This window comes from Ictalurus furcatus, chromosome 22 (assembly GCF_023375685.1).
Source record: "Ictalurus furcatus strain D&B chromosome 22, Billie_1.0, whole genome shotgun sequence".
In the NCBI taxonomy this organism is placed as follows: domain Eukaryota; kingdom Metazoa; phylum Chordata; class Actinopteri; order Siluriformes; family Ictaluridae; genus Ictalurus; species Ictalurus furcatus.
Window position 1 is genome coordinate 10,163,040 of NC_071276.1, and position 18,620 is coordinate 10,181,659.

Below are 18,620 nucleotides of genomic sequence, written 5' to 3' on the forward strand. Positions count from 1 at the left end.
ACTCCCAAACCCTGCTATTGGGGGATAATCTGTTGTGGAAAACTGAATATAGAGGGGTCTTTGGGAAAGCAGGAGCCTATTTCCCATTATTTGATATAAGGGCTAGAATTATAATTGATTCCACAGCCATCCAGACTTTGTTACAGAACATCAGAAATATTGGTAATATACTTTAAACCGCCACCAAAAAAAAAAGTGTCCATGTGAAGGATTTTCCCATGCCCTGGTACACTAGCACCACCTAGAGTTAGTGGAGTAATATAACTGGAGTCTTTATTTATTGGATTCACATTTTCTTCAAACACACACTGCAGATTGGTGTGGATAGCATCCATAGCATCTGAGTTTGGAGAGTGGGACGTTGATTTAAATAAAAAGTTGCTGTAAAGGGAGTGTTGAATATCAGGGTTTGGGTTTGTACTACAGTATATACACAATACTGTGGCTGAATGACACACAAAAACACATTTTCTGCTCCAGGTATATCATCCGGTCAGACCCGTTGGCCCACGTACCCGACGAGTTGCCCGCGTGCCAGGCAGGCGCCAGGCTGAAGCAGGAATACGGCACAGAGACACGAGGAGAGACTCATCTCTGAAAACCAGAGCTCAGCTTGGAGCACTGCATGAAGAGTGCCTCCTGTTCCTCATACACACAGTCACAACCCATGAAGCACGCTGCCTTCCAAGGCTACGGGGGGGAGGGGGCAGGACGGGGTAACTACACCATCACCAACAACTTCCCCTGCGTTTACTTTTTCTATGACAGAAGTGGAATCTGTGTGCACGTTGCAGCACAATGGCTGCTGCACCTTTCGCAGTTTAGACAAGATTACAAGACGGGGAGATTTCATGTTCTGGACCAAACACTGTTCAAACCCTTTTTTCCCCCCTTCTGGACAGTGTATGCTAATAAAGAAGAATGCAATATTTAGCTGAGTGAAAGGAAGAGAAACAGATCATGACTGCCATTTAATGAGCTGAGATTTTAAGAAAGACATTAACAATCAGTAAATATAAAGTGAAACATTTTTTTTTGTATATACATGTAGGTACATATCCTTTTACATGCTCACTAGACCTTCAGTATTTCTCATACGTCATATTGTTGCTTTGTCCTTGAAGCACAAAGTATTTTAGATTAGAACTACCCAATCAGTGAAATCAATCTTTCACCACAAACTATTTGATCAAAACCTAGTGAATTATTATTATCAAGTATTGTTTTTTAGTATGAAATATGTTTATTGATCCAGTTCGGGTGCTTTATCACCACTTTAAAAACCTGCAGCAAAAGCAAAAAAAATTGGACCAGTAATTTTCTATCTAATATTACAAGCGTTCACATGCTTCATGCATATTGTGAATTGTTTTTAAGGGACACCTTGCTAAAAGTGAGAGCCTTCTGTCATTATAATGGGATAGAAATAGAAAGTAAAGGGGGTATTTTTCACTAGCATGGCTCCCACAGAAGGGCTGCTCAAGAGAAATGGTTTTACTGAAAATTCATCCTACTGCTACACATCATAATGTGTAAACATTCAGAATTACACTCTGCATGTTTGCTATTTTTCAATGCCATTTTGCCTGAATGTTACCAATGGAGTATTTTCCCACTTTGTATTCATGCCAGAAGTTAAAAAGTTCTCATAAAGTTCTCACATTTTGATCCATATGTTTATTTGGACACTATATTTATTATTTAATGTCATTTAAAGATCATGACTAGACTACTAGAATCTGCCAGATATTTTGCACTAAGCTCTGCTGGTCCGAACGGAGTAGCGTAGTATAGCATGACCCTTTAACCCTAAACTACGAGGAAGTGAGGCAGCAGTGCTATCATATGAGACGTTTCCAGTTCTTGTTTTTGCTCTAAATACAAAAGAAGATCATTATAGCGCATATATAAACAGCTCATTTCTACATGTTGCATGCCATTTTAAAGCTACATCGGAACGGTAGTGTAGAACAGTTTCTGAATTTTTTCAGGGCAATTTTTGATATGTGAAGCCAGAACTGCAAACCTCGAACATTTCTGTTGGGTTCAATAGCCACTTCATGAAGGATTATATTTATAATAAATATATTTATCGAATATAGATGCCTTGCAGCAGTGTATTTCTGTTGGCCCTTCATGGTTCTCTCCAGTGACTACTGTAGTTTTTTTTGTATCGACCTCTATTGTAGTGCATCCTGAAGATCAAATGGATATCTGTCGAGCCATATTTCCCAACCTGTTCATCTCAGGTGACTGAGGAGAAGCAGTCGAGCTAGCAGAAGGGAGATTGATTCAAAGCAAATAGCAGAACTATCACTGTAGCCCTCAAAACCTGTTAGCCATATCGAGAGAATCTTTGTGCCATCATTTTCAGCCAGTCATGCTTGTAGCCTGTTTCAAGGCAAGCCATCGGTTGTTTTTTGAGTGAAGGGTGGAGAAGAGCACAAGCTCGGTTTGTCCGCATGTTTACACGGTCCCTCACTGTCTAGAAGGGAAGCCAGACAGCAGATAGTCAATGCTTCTTATCCACTAGGTCCCACCATGATCATGCTCATGCTCATGACTACCTTAAAGTTGTTTGAGAAGCGGATTACCTTAAAGTGGACTGCCCAATCAAGGTTTATTTCCTTTTCTTCCTCTTGTCATTTGTAAAAGCATATCGTGCATCTTGGCATAATCTGCAATCTTCCGTTTGAAAGTTGCACACGCGCCATTTCTTTACCAAACCACTGATCACCTTCAGCTATTTCGATTTCAAGGTATGTAGAGTTGTGTGAGCATTTCAATAGAGGTAGAAGACAAATGGACAATGCATGTCCTTTTATTGCCAAACTTACAAGAGACCTATGTTTACATTTGCTGGCTCCTGTTTTATTTGTGTAGAACAGTACATTGTAAAGGAGAACTGATCCATTTTGTACAATTTCTTATATGAAGTCTGTGTACTTCTAACATGTACGAATGATTCAATAAATGCTGCATGCAGCCAGAAATAATGATTTCCTTCATTCGCGTTTATCCCATCCATTCATTTTGAATACCGCTTATCCGAAACAAGAGCCTGGAGACTATCCCAGGGAATTCAGGGCACAAGGCGGGGGACAGCTTGGACGGGGTGCCAACCCATCTCAGGGCACAGTCACACACACATTCACACACTATTGACAAATTTGGAAATTCCAATCAGATTACAACGCATGTCTTTGGATTGTGGGAGGAAACTACCCAGACTACCCAGACGAAACACCCCGGAAGCACAGGAAGAACACGCAACTCCACGAACACAGGGCGAACTCTAGAGCTCTGGAGGTGTGAGGCAAATGTACTAACCACTATTTGTATTTATTTATTACATTTATTGAATTCAAAAACAGTTTTCTAATCATTCTCTGCCCAGGCAACATAAAACTTCTGATCTTGCAGACATATTGTAAGTAAGGAATAAAACACGATGAGGTGTGCTATTATAGGGAAAGAGTCAATGACGGGATGGTGTGATGTGGTCAGAAGGGAAGCGGCGTTACTGTTATCACCCTGAAGTATATTACTTCCCATGAGAGTACATCCCAAAATGTTTTATTCTTCTTATGCTATAGCAAGTTGCCATGACTACATTTTTTTATTTATTAACGAACAACACAAAATTATTTTTATCTGTTTATAGGTACATTTAATGTTGTGGAACGTCTGCAAGACAAGTTATTTCCTGTTGTCACAGCACATTCGTTCCCTCACCAACCTCTTTTTGTTTAAACTCTCTCCTTAAGTTAATAAATACAACTTCTCATGTTACCAAGAAACCCGGAAAGTCCTCTGTCCTGAAGACTCTCAGAAGATAGTTACAAAGCACTGACACTGGAGACTCCTTCCATGAATGCTACATAAGCATCTCCTTACAGTTTCTTAATTAATGTTTTATTAAGCATATATTATGTGGACCATACAAGTTCCTGTGAATAAGCTGTTACTATAGAAACTAGAACCTATTAGAATTGGCACATTAATATACATTTGAATTACAGCTACAGTGTATAGACTAATATTGGCACCCTTGGTAAAATATGAGCAAAGAAGACTTTGAAAATTTGTCTTTATTTTTTAGCCTTTCGATCTTTCGTTCAGAAAATTCACAAAAATATTCTGCCCTGAAGGATGTCAAACAATTGCAAACACATCACAGGTTTATCAAAAAAACACGTATCTTTGTTAAATATAGGTGTGCAACAACTATTGGTAGCCTTATGTATTCATATAAGAAAAATATATTTGAAGTATATTCCCATTAATATTTTTTTAATTTAGTACATCTGGGTGACTAGAAACAGGAAATCGTTCAACCATAACAGGGGTATAAATATGAGGTAACACATAGGCCGCATTCCCTTAGTCATTCATAACCAGAATTGGGCATAACGTGTTACTTTGTAGCGTAAAGCTAAATTAAAAATTTATGTAATTTGATTGCAGTTACTGATGTCAATAAAATTGCGTTACTTGCGTAACAAATTTATTGATAAGAAAACAATATAATGTAAAATGCATTTCTAAAATAAATCACGTTTTGCCCCGTAGATTTTTTCTTTAGCCCTGAATAATTCTCCACTTGGTTTTCGGTTTGTCACTACGTAACTGAATGTCAGTAAAAGAAGACCACCTGTAATTTTATATCTTCAATGAACGGAGGTGAGACTAATCAGACAGGGTTTACAGGAAAATACGTGGAAACACTCGTGTCTTATTGGCTGACAGTCTCTCAATTCTGCCAAACGCTAACTCACAGTCAGTGTGAGGAAAAATGGATATACGCAGATTTTTTTAAACCAGTAAAGGGGTTGAAACTGAAACAGTAACATCCTCTGATGCTGATCAGGAAAACAAGGTGTCTAAATGTCTGTATGAGTTCCAGTTTACGTGAACATGATATGAGCAGAGCATAAGGAAAGATAATGTACTTTACATGGCACTGTAGCAGCTAAACACATACATTGATAGCTTAGTTGTGCCTCCCACTGGCTAGCAACACCAAACTAGCCTAGTTAGAAAAGTTTGATATTTTATCCGTCTGGTAGTTCTACAAACACTGACAACACCCGAGACATGTTTTATGATAAATTCAACTTTTTCTGATCATGTCATACATTGACGCTCGCTAAAATTACTGAAAGAACTATGAATCACTTTGTAGTGTATTTTTGTAGGCTTGATAGGTTTTGAAAGCAATTAGTAATCGGATCACTTTTTACATGCAGTAATCAGTAGTGTAACTAGCAATTAGTAATCTGTAGTGGATTACTTTTTTTTGAGTAACTTAACCAACACTGTTCATAACAATGGGTAAGACCAAGGAATATAGCTGTGATGTGCGGCAAAAGGTTGTAGAGTTTCACAAAATGGGAAGTGACTATAAGAAAATAGCACAAGCATTGAAAATGCCCATTTCCACTATCAGGGCAGTAACTGGAAATGTTATGAATCAACCTGGAATTGGACGTGTGTCTATATTGTGTCAACACACTGTGAAGAGGATGGCTTGAGTGGCCAAAAAATCTCCAAGGATCACAGCTGGAGAATTGCAGGATCTGGAGAGATTCTGGTCTCAGAGGAACGGTCTCAGATCCCTTGCCATGTATTTTCCAACCTCATCAGGCATTATAGGAGAAGACTCAGAGCTGTTATCTTGGCAAAGGGAAGTAGCTCAAAGTATTGACTAAAAGGGCACCAATAATCGTTGCACATAATTAACAAAGTTTTTTTTTTTTGATAAATCTGTGTAGTGTTTGCAATTGTTTGATATCCATGAGAGCAGAGTATTTTTTTTAACAAAACATCAAAATGTTTTTGTTAAAAAAATTTATCAAAATGAAAATTTTTCACAGCCTTGTTTGCTCATATTTACCAAGGGTGCCAATATTAGTGGAGGGCCATTTTAGAAAATTCAGATTTGAGAATTCAACAACACTGTGATATAAATTCATTTAGTAACTGACCTTATAGTTTACAAGAGCACATTATATTTTCCTGCTGCCCATTTATTTAATTAAAAGGTCATTAGGTCATTAGACTAAACTACTGTCGATTTTATGGCTTGCCACGGTGGTTCCTCAAGGTTTAGTGACTTGTTTAGTTTTTTGCTTGCTCATATGACTTTGCCTCCACCTGTCTCGTGTCCAGCGGCCATGGTTCTCCACCACCTCATGTAGAAGATCTATGAAGGTGTACTCATTATCCACTAGCAGGTTGTCATCACTAGGAGATCCTCCAGAAGGGTGTGCACCTGAGCCAGAGTGAGACTGATCCCTCTGTCTGTCTCTTAGCACTTTCTTTCCATCTCTTTCTGCTCTTCTCGGCTGCCTCCCCGATATTGCTCGTGTCTGTTCATGCTTTGGAGTTTGATTTGTCTTTTTCTTCTTGCTGTTTCTCATCTTCACCTCATTGGCAGCTTCAGAGCTCATCCTTTCACATAGTGGTTTGATAGTGACCAAGTCAGAATGTGCCTCACTATTTACTGGAGGATGACTTTTGATCATTTCAGACTGTCCTTCGTTTATCTCAACATAATCTCTGGTCAAACTGGACAAGTCTTGGGTGCAAGATTGATTGACGAACTCGCCAATTTTCATAGAAGCTTCCGCAGACTGAATGTGTTCAAGGTCCTTTATTTGTAGTTGCTGTTCAGGAAACCCTGAACAACAGGCTTGTGGGATATTTTCTGGAATAGCTGAAGAGATGCCAGAGGGAAACATGCCTATATGATACTCATATTGCGTGACAAAAATGAGCTTTGGAGAAACACTGAGGACCTGCTGGGTTTGAGCCCATTGCTTTTTCCACTGAGCTGCAGTAGGAGGCCAGGACAATGTGCGCCTGATGGGTCTTAAATTCAACTGTTCAGTGGAAGCCTTAGTGCAAATCTGCTCTGGATTTGGGCTTTGTTTTTCTGGATCAGCTCCAATAGTGAGGTAAGGCATGTTCTCAACTTCTTCCACAGGCTGGAAGCTATCATAATGCTCCTGAGGACATTGAGATCTTGCCAAACTGGAGTTTGAATTATAATCATCCTCATCAGAATCAAATTCTTCCTCACTGGGCACAGAGGCTTCAGTATGCAGAAATCCCTGATCTTGTACATTTCCCTCTAAATTCTGCTCATACTTGATTCCTGTTTTCAAAGTAGTGATAAACTCATCATCTTGTCTCTCAACACGACTACGTTTCTTATCCATTTCAGTTTTTCCTGCTTGTTCCTCTTCTTCTTTGCTTCCATACTCGCCTTCTTTTTCCTTCGATTCAGTCTTTTTACCATCTAACTTCTCAAGCTCCTGATCTGTCCATCCAGCGCGTATTTCTTGATCCTTCACCATCCACACTCCTGGATCTTCCATTTCAGTGTTTGGACGTCTCCCAGAGCCATCAGTTCTAGAGAGTACAGGCCCTGCAGATTTGACTCGGCCAGTCATCTCTCTTGTTTGGTATATTCCTGCGCTGTAAATCTGGTAAATTTGTGACTCCAGTGCTGTCTGGTCGAGCTTTAATAAAAGTCTGTTATCTGACTGTTTACTTTTCTGATAACAGGAAACAGATTTCACCTTGTTAGATGTTTCTGGCATTGCTCTGTAGTCTGGTTGGGCTTGTCTTGTGCTTTCTTGTTCTTCTAGAAAAGGCTGGATGATCACTCGATGTTTTTGCTCTTGTTTTCTGTGGTACAAAGCTGACAAAACACAGATAACAAGTACCAGGGCACAAAGTACCACTGGCAGATGATATTTATTAGATTTTCTGGTATTCTATAGTATAATCTATGTGTCTCTAGAGGAGTGATTGGTCGTTTACTGATAGTACTGACACACCAGTAGAAAGTTGCCAATTGGCAGAAATTAAAGAACCATTTCTACTGCAGCTGAGATAAATAACAAGGGCAATTCATGTTTGGTCCAAACTTCAATTGTGGTGATTTTTTAAAGGGGTCATATGATGATTTTAAAAGTTCATTATTTTGTTTATTGGGTGTAATAGAATAGGTTAACATGCTTTAATGTTAAAAAAAACAAAAAACACTAATTTTTCCACATACTGTACATTATTGCTATACCTATATTCCCAGTCTGTCTGAAACACTCCGATTGAGTTCGGGTTTCTCCAAAGCCCCTCCTTCCAAAAAGCCCAGAGTGCTTTGATTGGCCAGCTGGCCCATTGAGTTGCGATTGGCCAAAAACCTCAAGTGTGTGTTGGAAATGTAACACCCCTTACCATAATCACGAGCTTCAGTTTCCAAGGCTTCTAAAGCAATTATAAACAAACACAGTTAATAATGTCGTCGGTTTTACCGTATCTGTGCGAGCCCGAGTCAGATTCTGAAAATGCAGGTGATCAAGCAAATCAATCGGAACCAACTTTGCAAGCACGACTTGAGCAGAACGTTTCAGTGGAAAGTTTTTATCTTGTAACCCTCTTACCTTTCAGATACGATGTTATAACGGTTTAATTTGTCTTCTTCACTGTAACAACTTTATGTCATGAAGTGACAGCATAAAATACAGTTAAAAAAACATTAAATAAAAATTTTAAAAATGATGGCGGTATTATGCTGATATTTCAAAATTGCGACACAGACGTTTGCGGAAGTAAGATCTGGACTTCGATCGAGGCGTTTTAGGCAGGTCTGGAGCAGTGTTCTCTGTTAGATAGAATAAATCCCATTGTGGGAGACTACAGACTAGAGACTACTACTACTGAGCTTTGTAACTTTGCAGATCTTCTACATGCACAAACAGATACATTACACACTAAAGGAAAAGGGAAACATTAAAAAGCATCATACGACCCCTTTAATGAAGAACATCTAGCCATTCTGAGGCATACATGCTACATGATTAGTTAAAGGCACGTCAAGTTTTGTTGTTGCATATAGATAACCTTAAATATCCAATATTAAAGCACTTGAATGCAAACCCATTATGCATGTTTCAATTAAACTATGCATATGCATAATTAGAATAAATAAATTAGAATAAATAGAGCACATACACATATTTCTACACTAATGTGGGTATAAAACATGTTCATGTAAATGGTAAATGGCGCACTTATATAGCGCTTTTATCCAAAGCGCTTTATACTGTGTCTCATTCACCCATTAACACACACACACACACACACACACACACACCCCAATGGTAGCAGAGCTTCCATGCAAGGTGCTAACTTGCCATCGGGAGCAACTTGGGGTTCAGTGTGTTGCCCAAGGACACTTCGGTACGTGGAGTCATGTGGGCTAGGAATCGAACCGCCAACCCTACGATTAATGGACAACCCGCTCTACCACCTGAGTCACAGCCACCATGTCATTCCAGTGTTTAGCAAAACCTACCTACTAAGCTGATAATCGTAGACAGATTAGTGCTTCCTGGTGTGAGGGTTTGGCTAGTTCCAGTTGTAAGGGCTATATCGGTTACAGGATTCACACATTTGGACACATTCCACACAGGTCTTCCTCGCTGATGAGCTGGGCTCTCACAGAGCACCTCCATCTCATTCTGCAGCAGGGAGGCCTTTTGTAGATCTGCAGACGATAACACACACAAATTAGAACTGAAAGAACAGTGCTGAGACATAATTAACTATCGGCCATACTATGTGGGTCGCATGCTGTAGACTTGAGATATTTGGGATCATAGTTATGACATTGTAATCCACATATATAGTTCATCCAGTGTGTTATCCATATGTCAATGAACATACGTGAAGTTTTAACTCAATGTTTTTGTATTGTATGCTACCCAAATAAAAAATTTAAATTGTCACAACACAGACTTCCAAAAATCTTTAATGAGCAAGCAAGAGATCACAGTGGCAAGGAAAACTAGGAACCGGAGTCCTCTGGGTGAAACCAGCTAGTATTATTATAAATTACTACTCCATAATTGTATAGTATGAAGTCAAACAGTACCGTGTGTTGAAAGGATGCTCAGCTTGAGCATATTGTGAATAAAAGTCTGGGAATGAGCACAGGACCGTCTTTATAATTACAGCAGTGGTTCTTGTGAGATTATCCACTGAAACAAGGGTGAGACTTTTTGGAGGTGCAAATCTATTCAGTATCTATGTTTGGGACCGTAGGAACCGTTTTACACCACAATATTTCTTAAAAGAATAAAACTATAAAGAATAGCCAGCTCTCATTATGTCTCACTTCATGTATCACGTGAAAGGATAATTACAACATTTTGAAAGTGCCAACACTGGGCTTCGTTTATCAAAACTGGACACAAATTAATTTATCCATAAATCGTTTGAAAATCTAGTTAGTTAGGGAAAATGTTCACATCCTATGAGTTCCTGTGTAAATGTATTGATAAGGAGACACCAGTGTGAACCTACACTGATATGCTTCTAATGATATAAATGGCATTTACTGCAATTTTATATACAAATTACACTGTCATCTTTAAAGAGTTTAATTTCATTCCCACACGTGAATTTAATGAACATGCTGTGAAAAGTTCATTCAGTAAATACAAAATTGGGACAAAAGAAATGGCTCCAATAGCAAGAGTCTGACTACAATAACTGATGGATTAAGCACAAGTGCCCTTTACGATGCGCTCTTTCACCATTAGCTCTGTGAGCTTCGCCTTTTATAGTTTTGTGGGTGTCACCAAATGCAAATCAGCTGTGCCACGAAAGTGCTTGGTAATTTATGGGTGATTGACATTTATCGACATACACAAGAAAATCTTACATAAAACTTGATTACAAAAAATTGATAAAGGAGGCAATATGACAAATGTTCATTAACACATATTGCATTACATATTTTCAATACCTCAGCCAAGCACGATCATTGCTCATTTTCCTCCAGAAACCTCTTTTCTACCAGCCAATGGTATAAAAAGGATCATATTCCTGTACGCCATTTGTAGATAAATTGTTCATTAACACTCACCTCTTAGATGGAGAGAGAACTCATACACACTGCAGGAGCAGTCCCAGGGGTTTCCATGCATTCCATATGTTTTAGTGTTGTTTAACGGAAGGAAGGTATCCACACTTAAATGTCTTAGCTTATTGTGGGACAGGTCCAGAAGTCTTAACCTAGTCAGGAAGCGAAAGCTATCTGATGTAATAGTGTGAATTTGGTTCTGGGCCAGGTTCAGGTTTAAGAGTCCCACAAGGCCAGCAAAGGAATTTTCATTCAAAGCCGTAATGCTATTATTTGTCAAGAGGAGGTTCTCTAGTACCTTTTTATGGATAAACCAGTCTGAGGAAATTTGGGAGAGCTCATTATTGCGTAAATTGAGCATCTTGAGACTCTGGAACTGGGAAAATGCCCCTGGTGCTATAGCTGTAATTCCGCTTTGTGTCATAGTGAGGCTGGTGACCGAGGACAGATTTGTGTCGTTAAAAACCGTCGAGTTGATCTCACCCATGTTTCTCAGAAAAAACACCACAGAGGACAGGCCAGGAGGATAGCCTAGAAGGATGATACACATTAACAGATAGAAATATGATTTAAGCCAAGACCAGATCAGATCGCCTTCACTATCTGACCGACATACTGCATAACATAATAGATTACCTTAATTTCTTTTTTTTGTACTGTATAGAAAGATAAAATTACCTGTGTGTACAAAATCATTTACCTGTTGGGATTTGGTTGCAAACATAGTCCTGTGCCTGCACACAGCTCTCAGAACACACAAAGTCCAAACTTTGGAAAAGTCCCCAGACCAGAAAAAAACCTAAACAGAGAATAGGGAAAAAACCACCACGAACAGACGAGTTTGTTTTGGCTTGTCTATTTTGCACTAGATAAAATTATCATGGCTCTATATACCTACCTTTCATGTTGCAAAAGTTTATGTCCCTCTAAGCGCCCATCCATCCAGCAAATACCTGAGATCATGAAACCCCCACTGATGATAAACTAGATGTTGCTACGCTACATCTGTGACTTCAGTGGATTGTCAAGGATACAGCAGACACAGTCGGGTAACCATCCTACACACCATGTCAGACCCACAGAAACTCCGAAATACAATCAACAATCCAATAGTCTGAAATGCTCATGAACGGATGCATGAAAAACAAAATGAAACAAACAATGTCAATGACATCACATGATAAACGAAAAATGACAAAAATGAATTTATTGAAAATTTATTCAATTCTCAGTGCCTACGTTTAAAATAAATAATGGTAAGGTGGAGAGAGTAAAATGAGCAAAAGTACAGTGTTTTAAAAGAATGGTGAGTGAAATCAGTACAATTTTTAGAGGATATATAAACAGACAATACAAAACTGTAATTTAAAAGTAAACAAATGCAGCAACGTATTAGAGACCCAACGTCTGAAGTACACCTTCTGAAAAGCAGTAGTTTAAAGAGCTTTTACGGGGCCATTAGTTTTGCTCACCTGAATTAAATTAGTGTCCGTTTGAAGATTTTTAGTGTACTAAGCAGTTTAATGCCAATTCTTTTGAGCACAAGTCTTGTGCGCCCTTCAATCCCTAACTAATCACTTTTTCTAAAGAAGTAAAGTGCATGTGCAACACTATTTTGTTCTTGACCCCCAACTCAAAAAAAAAAAAAAAAAAAAAAAAAGTTTTAAACGTTTAAAACTAGGATGCGGCAGTGTTGACACCTTTTTTTTCTCCTGTCTCCAAGGAATGTTTCAAACACGGGTAAATAATTAGACAGCAACTGCAAAGGAAGTAACCGATTATGAATATATTAAATACTGTCATTCAAACTACAGCGACACTCTTCAGAATAGAGCATGCTGCTCTTTTGCATTGAGAAACAAAGCTTCAGAGACGACATCACTCGTGGTTACATTGCATGAATAAAGCACTAAAACAATCATGAGTGCACCGTTGTAAAGGACGCAGCTGTCCAGTGGAGAAATCACTACCTGTAGAGTTAGAGTAGCAAAACAAAAGAGCATCTGAGACATGTACCAAAGCCTATTTCATTCAATATTTTTTTTAAAAAAAGTCCACCTTAGTTCTATACAGCAGTGCTACAGCTGAATTGCTTTGTAAGCGCTGAATAAATAGACAATAGTACCACGACGATGTGTGAAGGCCAACAACATGTATGACTGGGATTGTCATACAGTGACGGATACAGAAGACATTTCAAAGCAGCATGATTTGGGAGGGGGGGTGGGAGAAGATAGAAAGAGAGAGAGAGAGAGAGAGAGAGAGAGAAAAATGTCAGCCAACTCTGCAAATACTTTTCTACATGAATTTGAGTTATGATCTTCATAAGCAGCAGACCTTCTCGATGCAGCTGTCTCAGTCTGTATTTTAGAGTAAAAAGACAAAACATCTGCCGATCAGAAAGGAAAGCTCTGCTGTGCGTGAGCTTGCCAAACTGAAAATGTATTTCAAGTAACAAGAACTCAATCAATAAAAATGCCACAGGCTTCAGGTACAGAACAAAACCTCCACCATGTACAGATCAAACAAGGAGCATGTTGACTGTCCAGACATTCACTTGTACACAGCCACTCTTGGTGCAGCACAAAACAAGAAGAGAAGTTGGTTGTGAACATCTTTATCGTCTTTCCAAACATACAGTAGGTACAAGAGTGTCCCTTGATTACAGTTCCCAAAAGTTTCATTTTGCACTCTTTTTTGGCACAGCAGGCCGCTTGGCCTGCCAGAGGTGATTGTGAATGGTCAGGGCGTCCACGCTGACCGACACGGTCTTGGCAGGTATGACTGTGAACTGCTTGCGGTCTGAGCTGTACTTGTAAAGCTTATCAATCATCTTCTTGGTGATGCTTTTAGGCCCTGTGCCAGTGAGCTTGTGTATCTCCTCGGTGTCAGGAAAGTATGAGTAGAGTGCACGGAACTGGCAGCCACCATCACGGAAGAGAATCATTAAGTGGTTCAACTCGCACTTCTCGATTTCCTGCGGATCAGTGTGCAAACGTAATTATCGTTAAAGTCAACTTCAACTAAACTGTTCATTTTAATGAATAAAGTCCTTTAATCTATATAAAGTGGTGTGATTAATCTGTTTTTGGATGAAAGCAAACCTCTAGAATGGCGTTCTTCTGTGGTTCATTTACTTTTCCGGCCAAGCAGCAGTGAGAAATAGCATTGTGGATTATCGGCTTGTTAGACTTTGCACTTGGCTCCTTGAAAAGTTTTGGCCCTGCAGGGATTTAAAAAAAAAAAAAAGTTTGAAATCAGACCCAAAATAATAATTTTAAAAAAAGCTATTATAAGAATGAATTATGTTTTTTTCTAAAATGTAAGTCGGATCCTGCTAACCATGGATAGCAGGTTGTAGTTTTAATAACCTTGTTAAATACAGGTTCATTTTTTTCACTGCTTCTACAAATAAAGGTGAAATACTTTACCAGTATATTCCGCCATAGACGTCGATGTAATGGAAGACGCAGTAGAACCGTTGTCCCAGTCGCGCTCGGTTGTCCTACTGAGGACTGAAAACGACTCCACGGATTCCCCCCTGTTCGTGGAAACAACATGCCAATAAGAGCAATAGTGCATGACAACATCGAGAGGCCACAGACTGGATTAGTTCGAAATTGAATTGATTCTGAACGCATGATTAAAGGCATGCACACAACTTACCGCTGAGATCCTGCACCTCCCGAGTTCACACTGTCTGCTTCGGTAGTGGCCACAGAGGCCAGTGAGAGATTAGAGCCAGACTGGGCACTCATCAGGTTCTCATCTGGAAATCGAAAACAATTTTTAAATAATACGCATCACTACTAATGATAAAATATTAGAAACTCAACACAAGCAGCTACAAGGTGTCTAAGTATTGTCAAGTTAAAATGACTTTATTAAAGTCACTTCAAATGTAATTTAAAACTCACTTTTCAAGAAATAAATGCTTCATACTCTCTAAAGTGAAAAGTGTGCTTTTTTTGTTTCTGTTGTAAAATGAGCTCATCAGAAGGAGGAGCCGATATGGTGGAGAATAAGTTGAGATCATGTATAAATGAAAACTTTTACGGGACCCCACCAGACACCCTACGCCTGCATAACCCTAGGTTCACAATACCAAGGGACAAGTCACTCGGGTTGCTGGTAGTTTGTTTCTTGTGGTTGTGGCAACAATTGCTACTGTTGTCCAGTACTGTACTGTTGAATGCACCAAGACCTGCTACTTCCTTCTAACTTTTTCATAATGACTCGATACACATTTAATGAAAGGTTGCATGTGATAGGATTAGAAGAAACAATGGTTATATATTTATCTTCCTTATTTTTTTTTTTTGGCGTGTCAAACAGTAAATGGAAACTTCTTGCAGATAGAAATTAAAGTTGTGTGTGCGGAATTGTAAAAACATTGGACCCCCTGCACCATAAGATCGGTCTGAGAAATCATTTGAGCCAATCCTCTGGAATTCTCGCATTGTCACTGTCACTTGCTAGTATGAAAGTAGTATTACTGTATAATTGAGATGCATAAGGGGTCCAGTAAAGGCTCTCATACATGTTTTAAACATATAAAGAAAGAAAGCGCAAGGAAAAACAAAACTTACTAGCAGGAGTGCACTTTGGAAGTGTCTCTGTGGAAAGCTCTTCCTTCATCACAGACTTTGGTCTCTGCTTCCTGGGCTTGGGTTTGGGTTTAGGCTTAGGCTGTTCCTGCTCTTCAGACAACTCTTGCTGTTTCCTTTTCAGGTACTCTTGTTTTATTAGCTCTCGTCTGATTTTCTCCTCCTCTTTTCTCATCCGCTCTTCTTCAGCTTTCCTCCTGGAAAGCAAAGATATTTTTAACAATCAGATTCAATGAGTTTTTACCATGGCGAATAAGAAATCAGAAAAAAAAAACCCATTCTTACTAGACGGTGAAGCATAGAATCTGTTTTTACATGTAGCATGTTGTAGTATTTTTAATCTACTGCATGTACCTGCAGTAAACTATCTCACTCGAGTACTACATTATGTTATACTTTAACATACACGTAATATGTAAATGAAAGCTAGTGACATTATAATACTGACTTGCCCTAGGCAGCTTTCATTCATTAATAACCATATTAACATCTCTAGATTAAGCATTCATTTTCATATACAAGTGTTCTAGAACACTATGGAGGTTGGGAAATACCTGGCTTCGTCCCTCTTAAGCTCACTTTCTGCCTCTAGCTGCTGCTTGCGTAGCCGAGCCTCCTCTGCCTTCTTCTGTTGTTTCAGGAGAAATGCTGCACGCTTTTTGGCCATTTCATCCTCTGCCTTCTGCTCATCCTGAAGAAAAAAAAAAATCAAAAGTAACAAGTGAGTAAGATGCTATCTTTATCACTGCATGTACCTGAAGTGAAACAAGCCAATACCTTGAAGAAAAAGCCCATGCCAGTTTTCTTTTCTCCATCCAGTGCATCAGTAGGTACTTCTAATACATTAGAACTGTGCTCATCTGACTGGGCTATGTCTGACAAGTCCACATCGACCAGATTGGCCTTGTTGCAGGAGCTGTTCTCAATCCCAGGACCAATGTCAAAGGATTCCTCAGGGTTCTGTAACGTACTAGGCATACCTTCATCGTAAGTCACTCCGAGTGCAACAGAGCTCGGTTCCCTTGAGACTGTACGCAAGTTAGCTTCGTCATGGAGATGGAATGTGGTCTTCGTTAGTGTCGCATCAGTCTGACTGACTGTCTCAGGCTCTGCTTTGGGGGTCCTGCCTCCTGGACTCACTCTAGCAGTGGGACTGTCAACGGGAGTGGGTGTAGATATTTTCTGCCCTTTGCTGTAGTCCTTGGATAGCTTCAGCTCAGCGGGTTTGGAGCGTAACCGTGCAGAGGTCAGCTTGGGGGGCTTACGAACTGCAGGGCTGCCACTCGGCTCTACAAAATGAACAGCTGCTCGAACCTTTGGTTCATGTAAATTTCCTCGGTCATCGATAGGGGGTGGGGCAGCACCTGGAGGAGACTGGACGTTTTGCTTCATAAGTAGGTCCTGCTGGAGAGACAATTGCATCATCTGCTGCTGAATGCTGCTGATGGCCTCATTAAGCATTTCTATGGAGCGGTTACACTCATTAAGGTCTATTTCCTCATCTACGTCTAAGGCACTAGATGGTGTAGCAGCTGCACTCCCCCACTCAAGGGATGCCTTCTCTGGCTCCTCAGTGCCTTTCACCGTATCCCTCACAGCATCAAGACAGGAGTCGTCTTTCGATGACTGCTCTTTTTCTCCATTAAGCTTTTGGCCATTTTTCAAGTGGTCTAATCTGAAGGACTGAGGGAGTGTGTCACTCTTGCCTTTTTTTACTACGTGCAGGAAGGCAGCCTTTCCGAGCTTGAGCCTTTGCCTAGCACACAAGAACTCCATCTTCTTCTTCTGAGTCTCAATGGCACGGCGCTTTTCTTCGAGCTGCATGTGTAACTGTACAAGCTCCGAAGCCAGCATATTGTTGTTGTCCTTGCCCTGCTGTGTAGGACTCTGGTCCCTTTTCACCCTCCATGAGGTGAGGGGAAAAGGGAAGATCTCAGAACCATCTGGCGTAGTCCTTTGCGAGCTGCTGGTGCTGGAGCGAATGTCTTGATTGCTGCCAAACTTCTGCATCTTTCGCTCTGCAAAGCTAGTCATTCTCACACTGCCACTAGCCACACTACTGACCTGTGACTGAACACTGAGAGCAGGGCTGGAGCACCTACTTCCTTCATCCTTATCCTCATGCTCCTTCACACTCAGGTCCTCTTGAAGCTTTGCAGATTCCTGATCCTCTTCACAAAACGGTCTCTTAGGTGGATGAAGTTCCTTGGTTAGTTCTGCATCCTGATCTTCAATCGTCTCCACAGTCTCTGTGTTGTCGTCAGGCAGTACACCCCAAGCTTGAACAGGCCTCTTGTCTTCAGCCACTGATGAGTGCAGGTAGAACCCAGGGGAATGTTCAGCAGACGACTCGACACTGTTTGGGGCTGCGTGTCTGAAGGCATGAGTTTGTCCAGCAGAGGGAGGCACAGATTCATTGGATTTGGGTTCAGAAGCTATCTCAAGATCTGAGATGGAGCTGGCGTTGAAGGTCCGATTAAGGTTGTTTGTAGGTCTTCGCTTAGCTGAGGAGTTGGAACCCTCTCCAGCACCACCCCTCCGTGCTGACCCACGCTGACGTACCTCTCCTGACTCTTCCTCCTTATTTAAGCATACAGACTTTTCTTTTGCTGGTTTAAGGACAGCAGGCATCAGTGGTTCCAGGTAGAAACTGGCTGTTCTGGAATCTGAAGGAGATTCCTCCTGTCTTCCCCGTGAGCTTGTTTTAGCACTAGGGGTAGCAGACCGGTGTTCTACATCCGATGAGTTTGACAAAGTAACCTCATTTTTAGACGACTCCTCCCGAATAACAGTCATCGTATCATCTTCTTCATCCATGTTAACGTTTAGAAGAAGTCCATGACCATTACCATTGACTCGTCGAGGACCACCCTGGCTTGGATGACCCTGGTGTATGGGCGTGACAGTAGAGGCCAGGCTGTCCTCACTGATGGAGCATGTGAGGCTAGCACTGTCACCTGAGGCCAAGTCTGCATCAGTGTCCACGGCACAGTGGAGAACATAGCGATTCAGCTGGGAGAGTGGCCTGGTTAGGAGTACAAGCGAAACAGGTCATACAATGGTCAAGTCATTAA

At 40.4% G+C, this 18,620-nt stretch overlaps 3 protein-coding genes across 10 annotated transcripts in view; 1 reads left to right on the top strand and 2 right to left on the bottom strand.

Moving 5' to 3' along the window:
* The window catches only part of kcnt1b (potassium sodium-activated channel subfamily T member 1b), a 98,977-nt gene extending 95,978 nt beyond the window's left edge, over window positions 1-2,999 (top strand). The window contains exon 32 of the mRNA XM_053610152.1: window positions 481-2,999. Within this exon, the coding sequence (XP_053466127.1) occupies window positions 481-598 (118 nt within the window). The 3' untranslated portion in view covers window positions 599-2,999. The remainder of the gene's footprint in view (window positions 1-480) is intronic.
* Window positions 3,000-5,803: 2,804 nt separating this feature from the next.
* LOC128598924 (leucine-rich repeat-containing protein 53-like) lies at window positions 5,804-12,096 on the bottom strand. 2 transcript variants are annotated; one of them, XM_053610150.1, is made up of 6 exons: window positions 11,838-12,096; window positions 11,640-11,738; window positions 10,943-11,470; window positions 9,372-9,559; window positions 9,167-9,292; window positions 5,804-7,750 (listed from the first exon to the last, which is right to left on the bottom strand). In XM_053610150.1, the coding sequence occupies exons 1-5, from the start codon at window positions 11,842-11,844 to the stop codon at window positions 9,272-9,274; spliced, it is 843 nt and encodes a 280-aa protein (XP_053466125.1). In that variant the 5' UTR covers window positions 11,845-12,096; the 3' UTR covers window positions 5,804-7,750; window positions 9,167-9,271. The 2 variants fall into 2 exon arrangements, with proteins under 2 accessions (XP_053466125.1, XP_053466124.1); XM_053610149.1 differs by having other exon boundaries at window positions 9,167-9,559; window positions 10,943-12,096.
* Window positions 12,097-12,140: 44 nt separating this feature from the next.
* The window catches only part of camsap1b (calmodulin regulated spectrin-associated protein 1b), a 29,632-nt gene continuing 23,152 nt past the window's right edge, over window positions 12,141-18,620 (bottom strand). For all 7 annotated transcript variants that reach the window (XM_053610144.1, XM_053610143.1, XM_053610142.1 and 4 more), the window contains 7 exons: window positions 16,324-18,571; window positions 16,101-16,237; window positions 15,529-15,743; window positions 14,606-14,708; window positions 14,371-14,480; window positions 14,044-14,162; window positions 12,141-13,916 (listed from right to left, as the gene is read on the bottom strand). In XM_053610144.1, coding sequence (XP_053466119.1) covers window positions 13,620-13,916; window positions 14,044-14,162; window positions 14,371-14,480; window positions 14,606-14,708; window positions 15,529-15,743; window positions 16,101-16,237; window positions 16,324-18,571 — 3,229 coding nt within the window. In that variant the 3' untranslated portion in view covers window positions 12,141-13,619. The remainder of the gene's footprint in view (window positions 13,917-14,043; window positions 14,163-14,370; window positions 14,481-14,605; window positions 14,709-15,528; window positions 15,744-16,100; window positions 16,238-16,323; window positions 18,572-18,620) is intronic.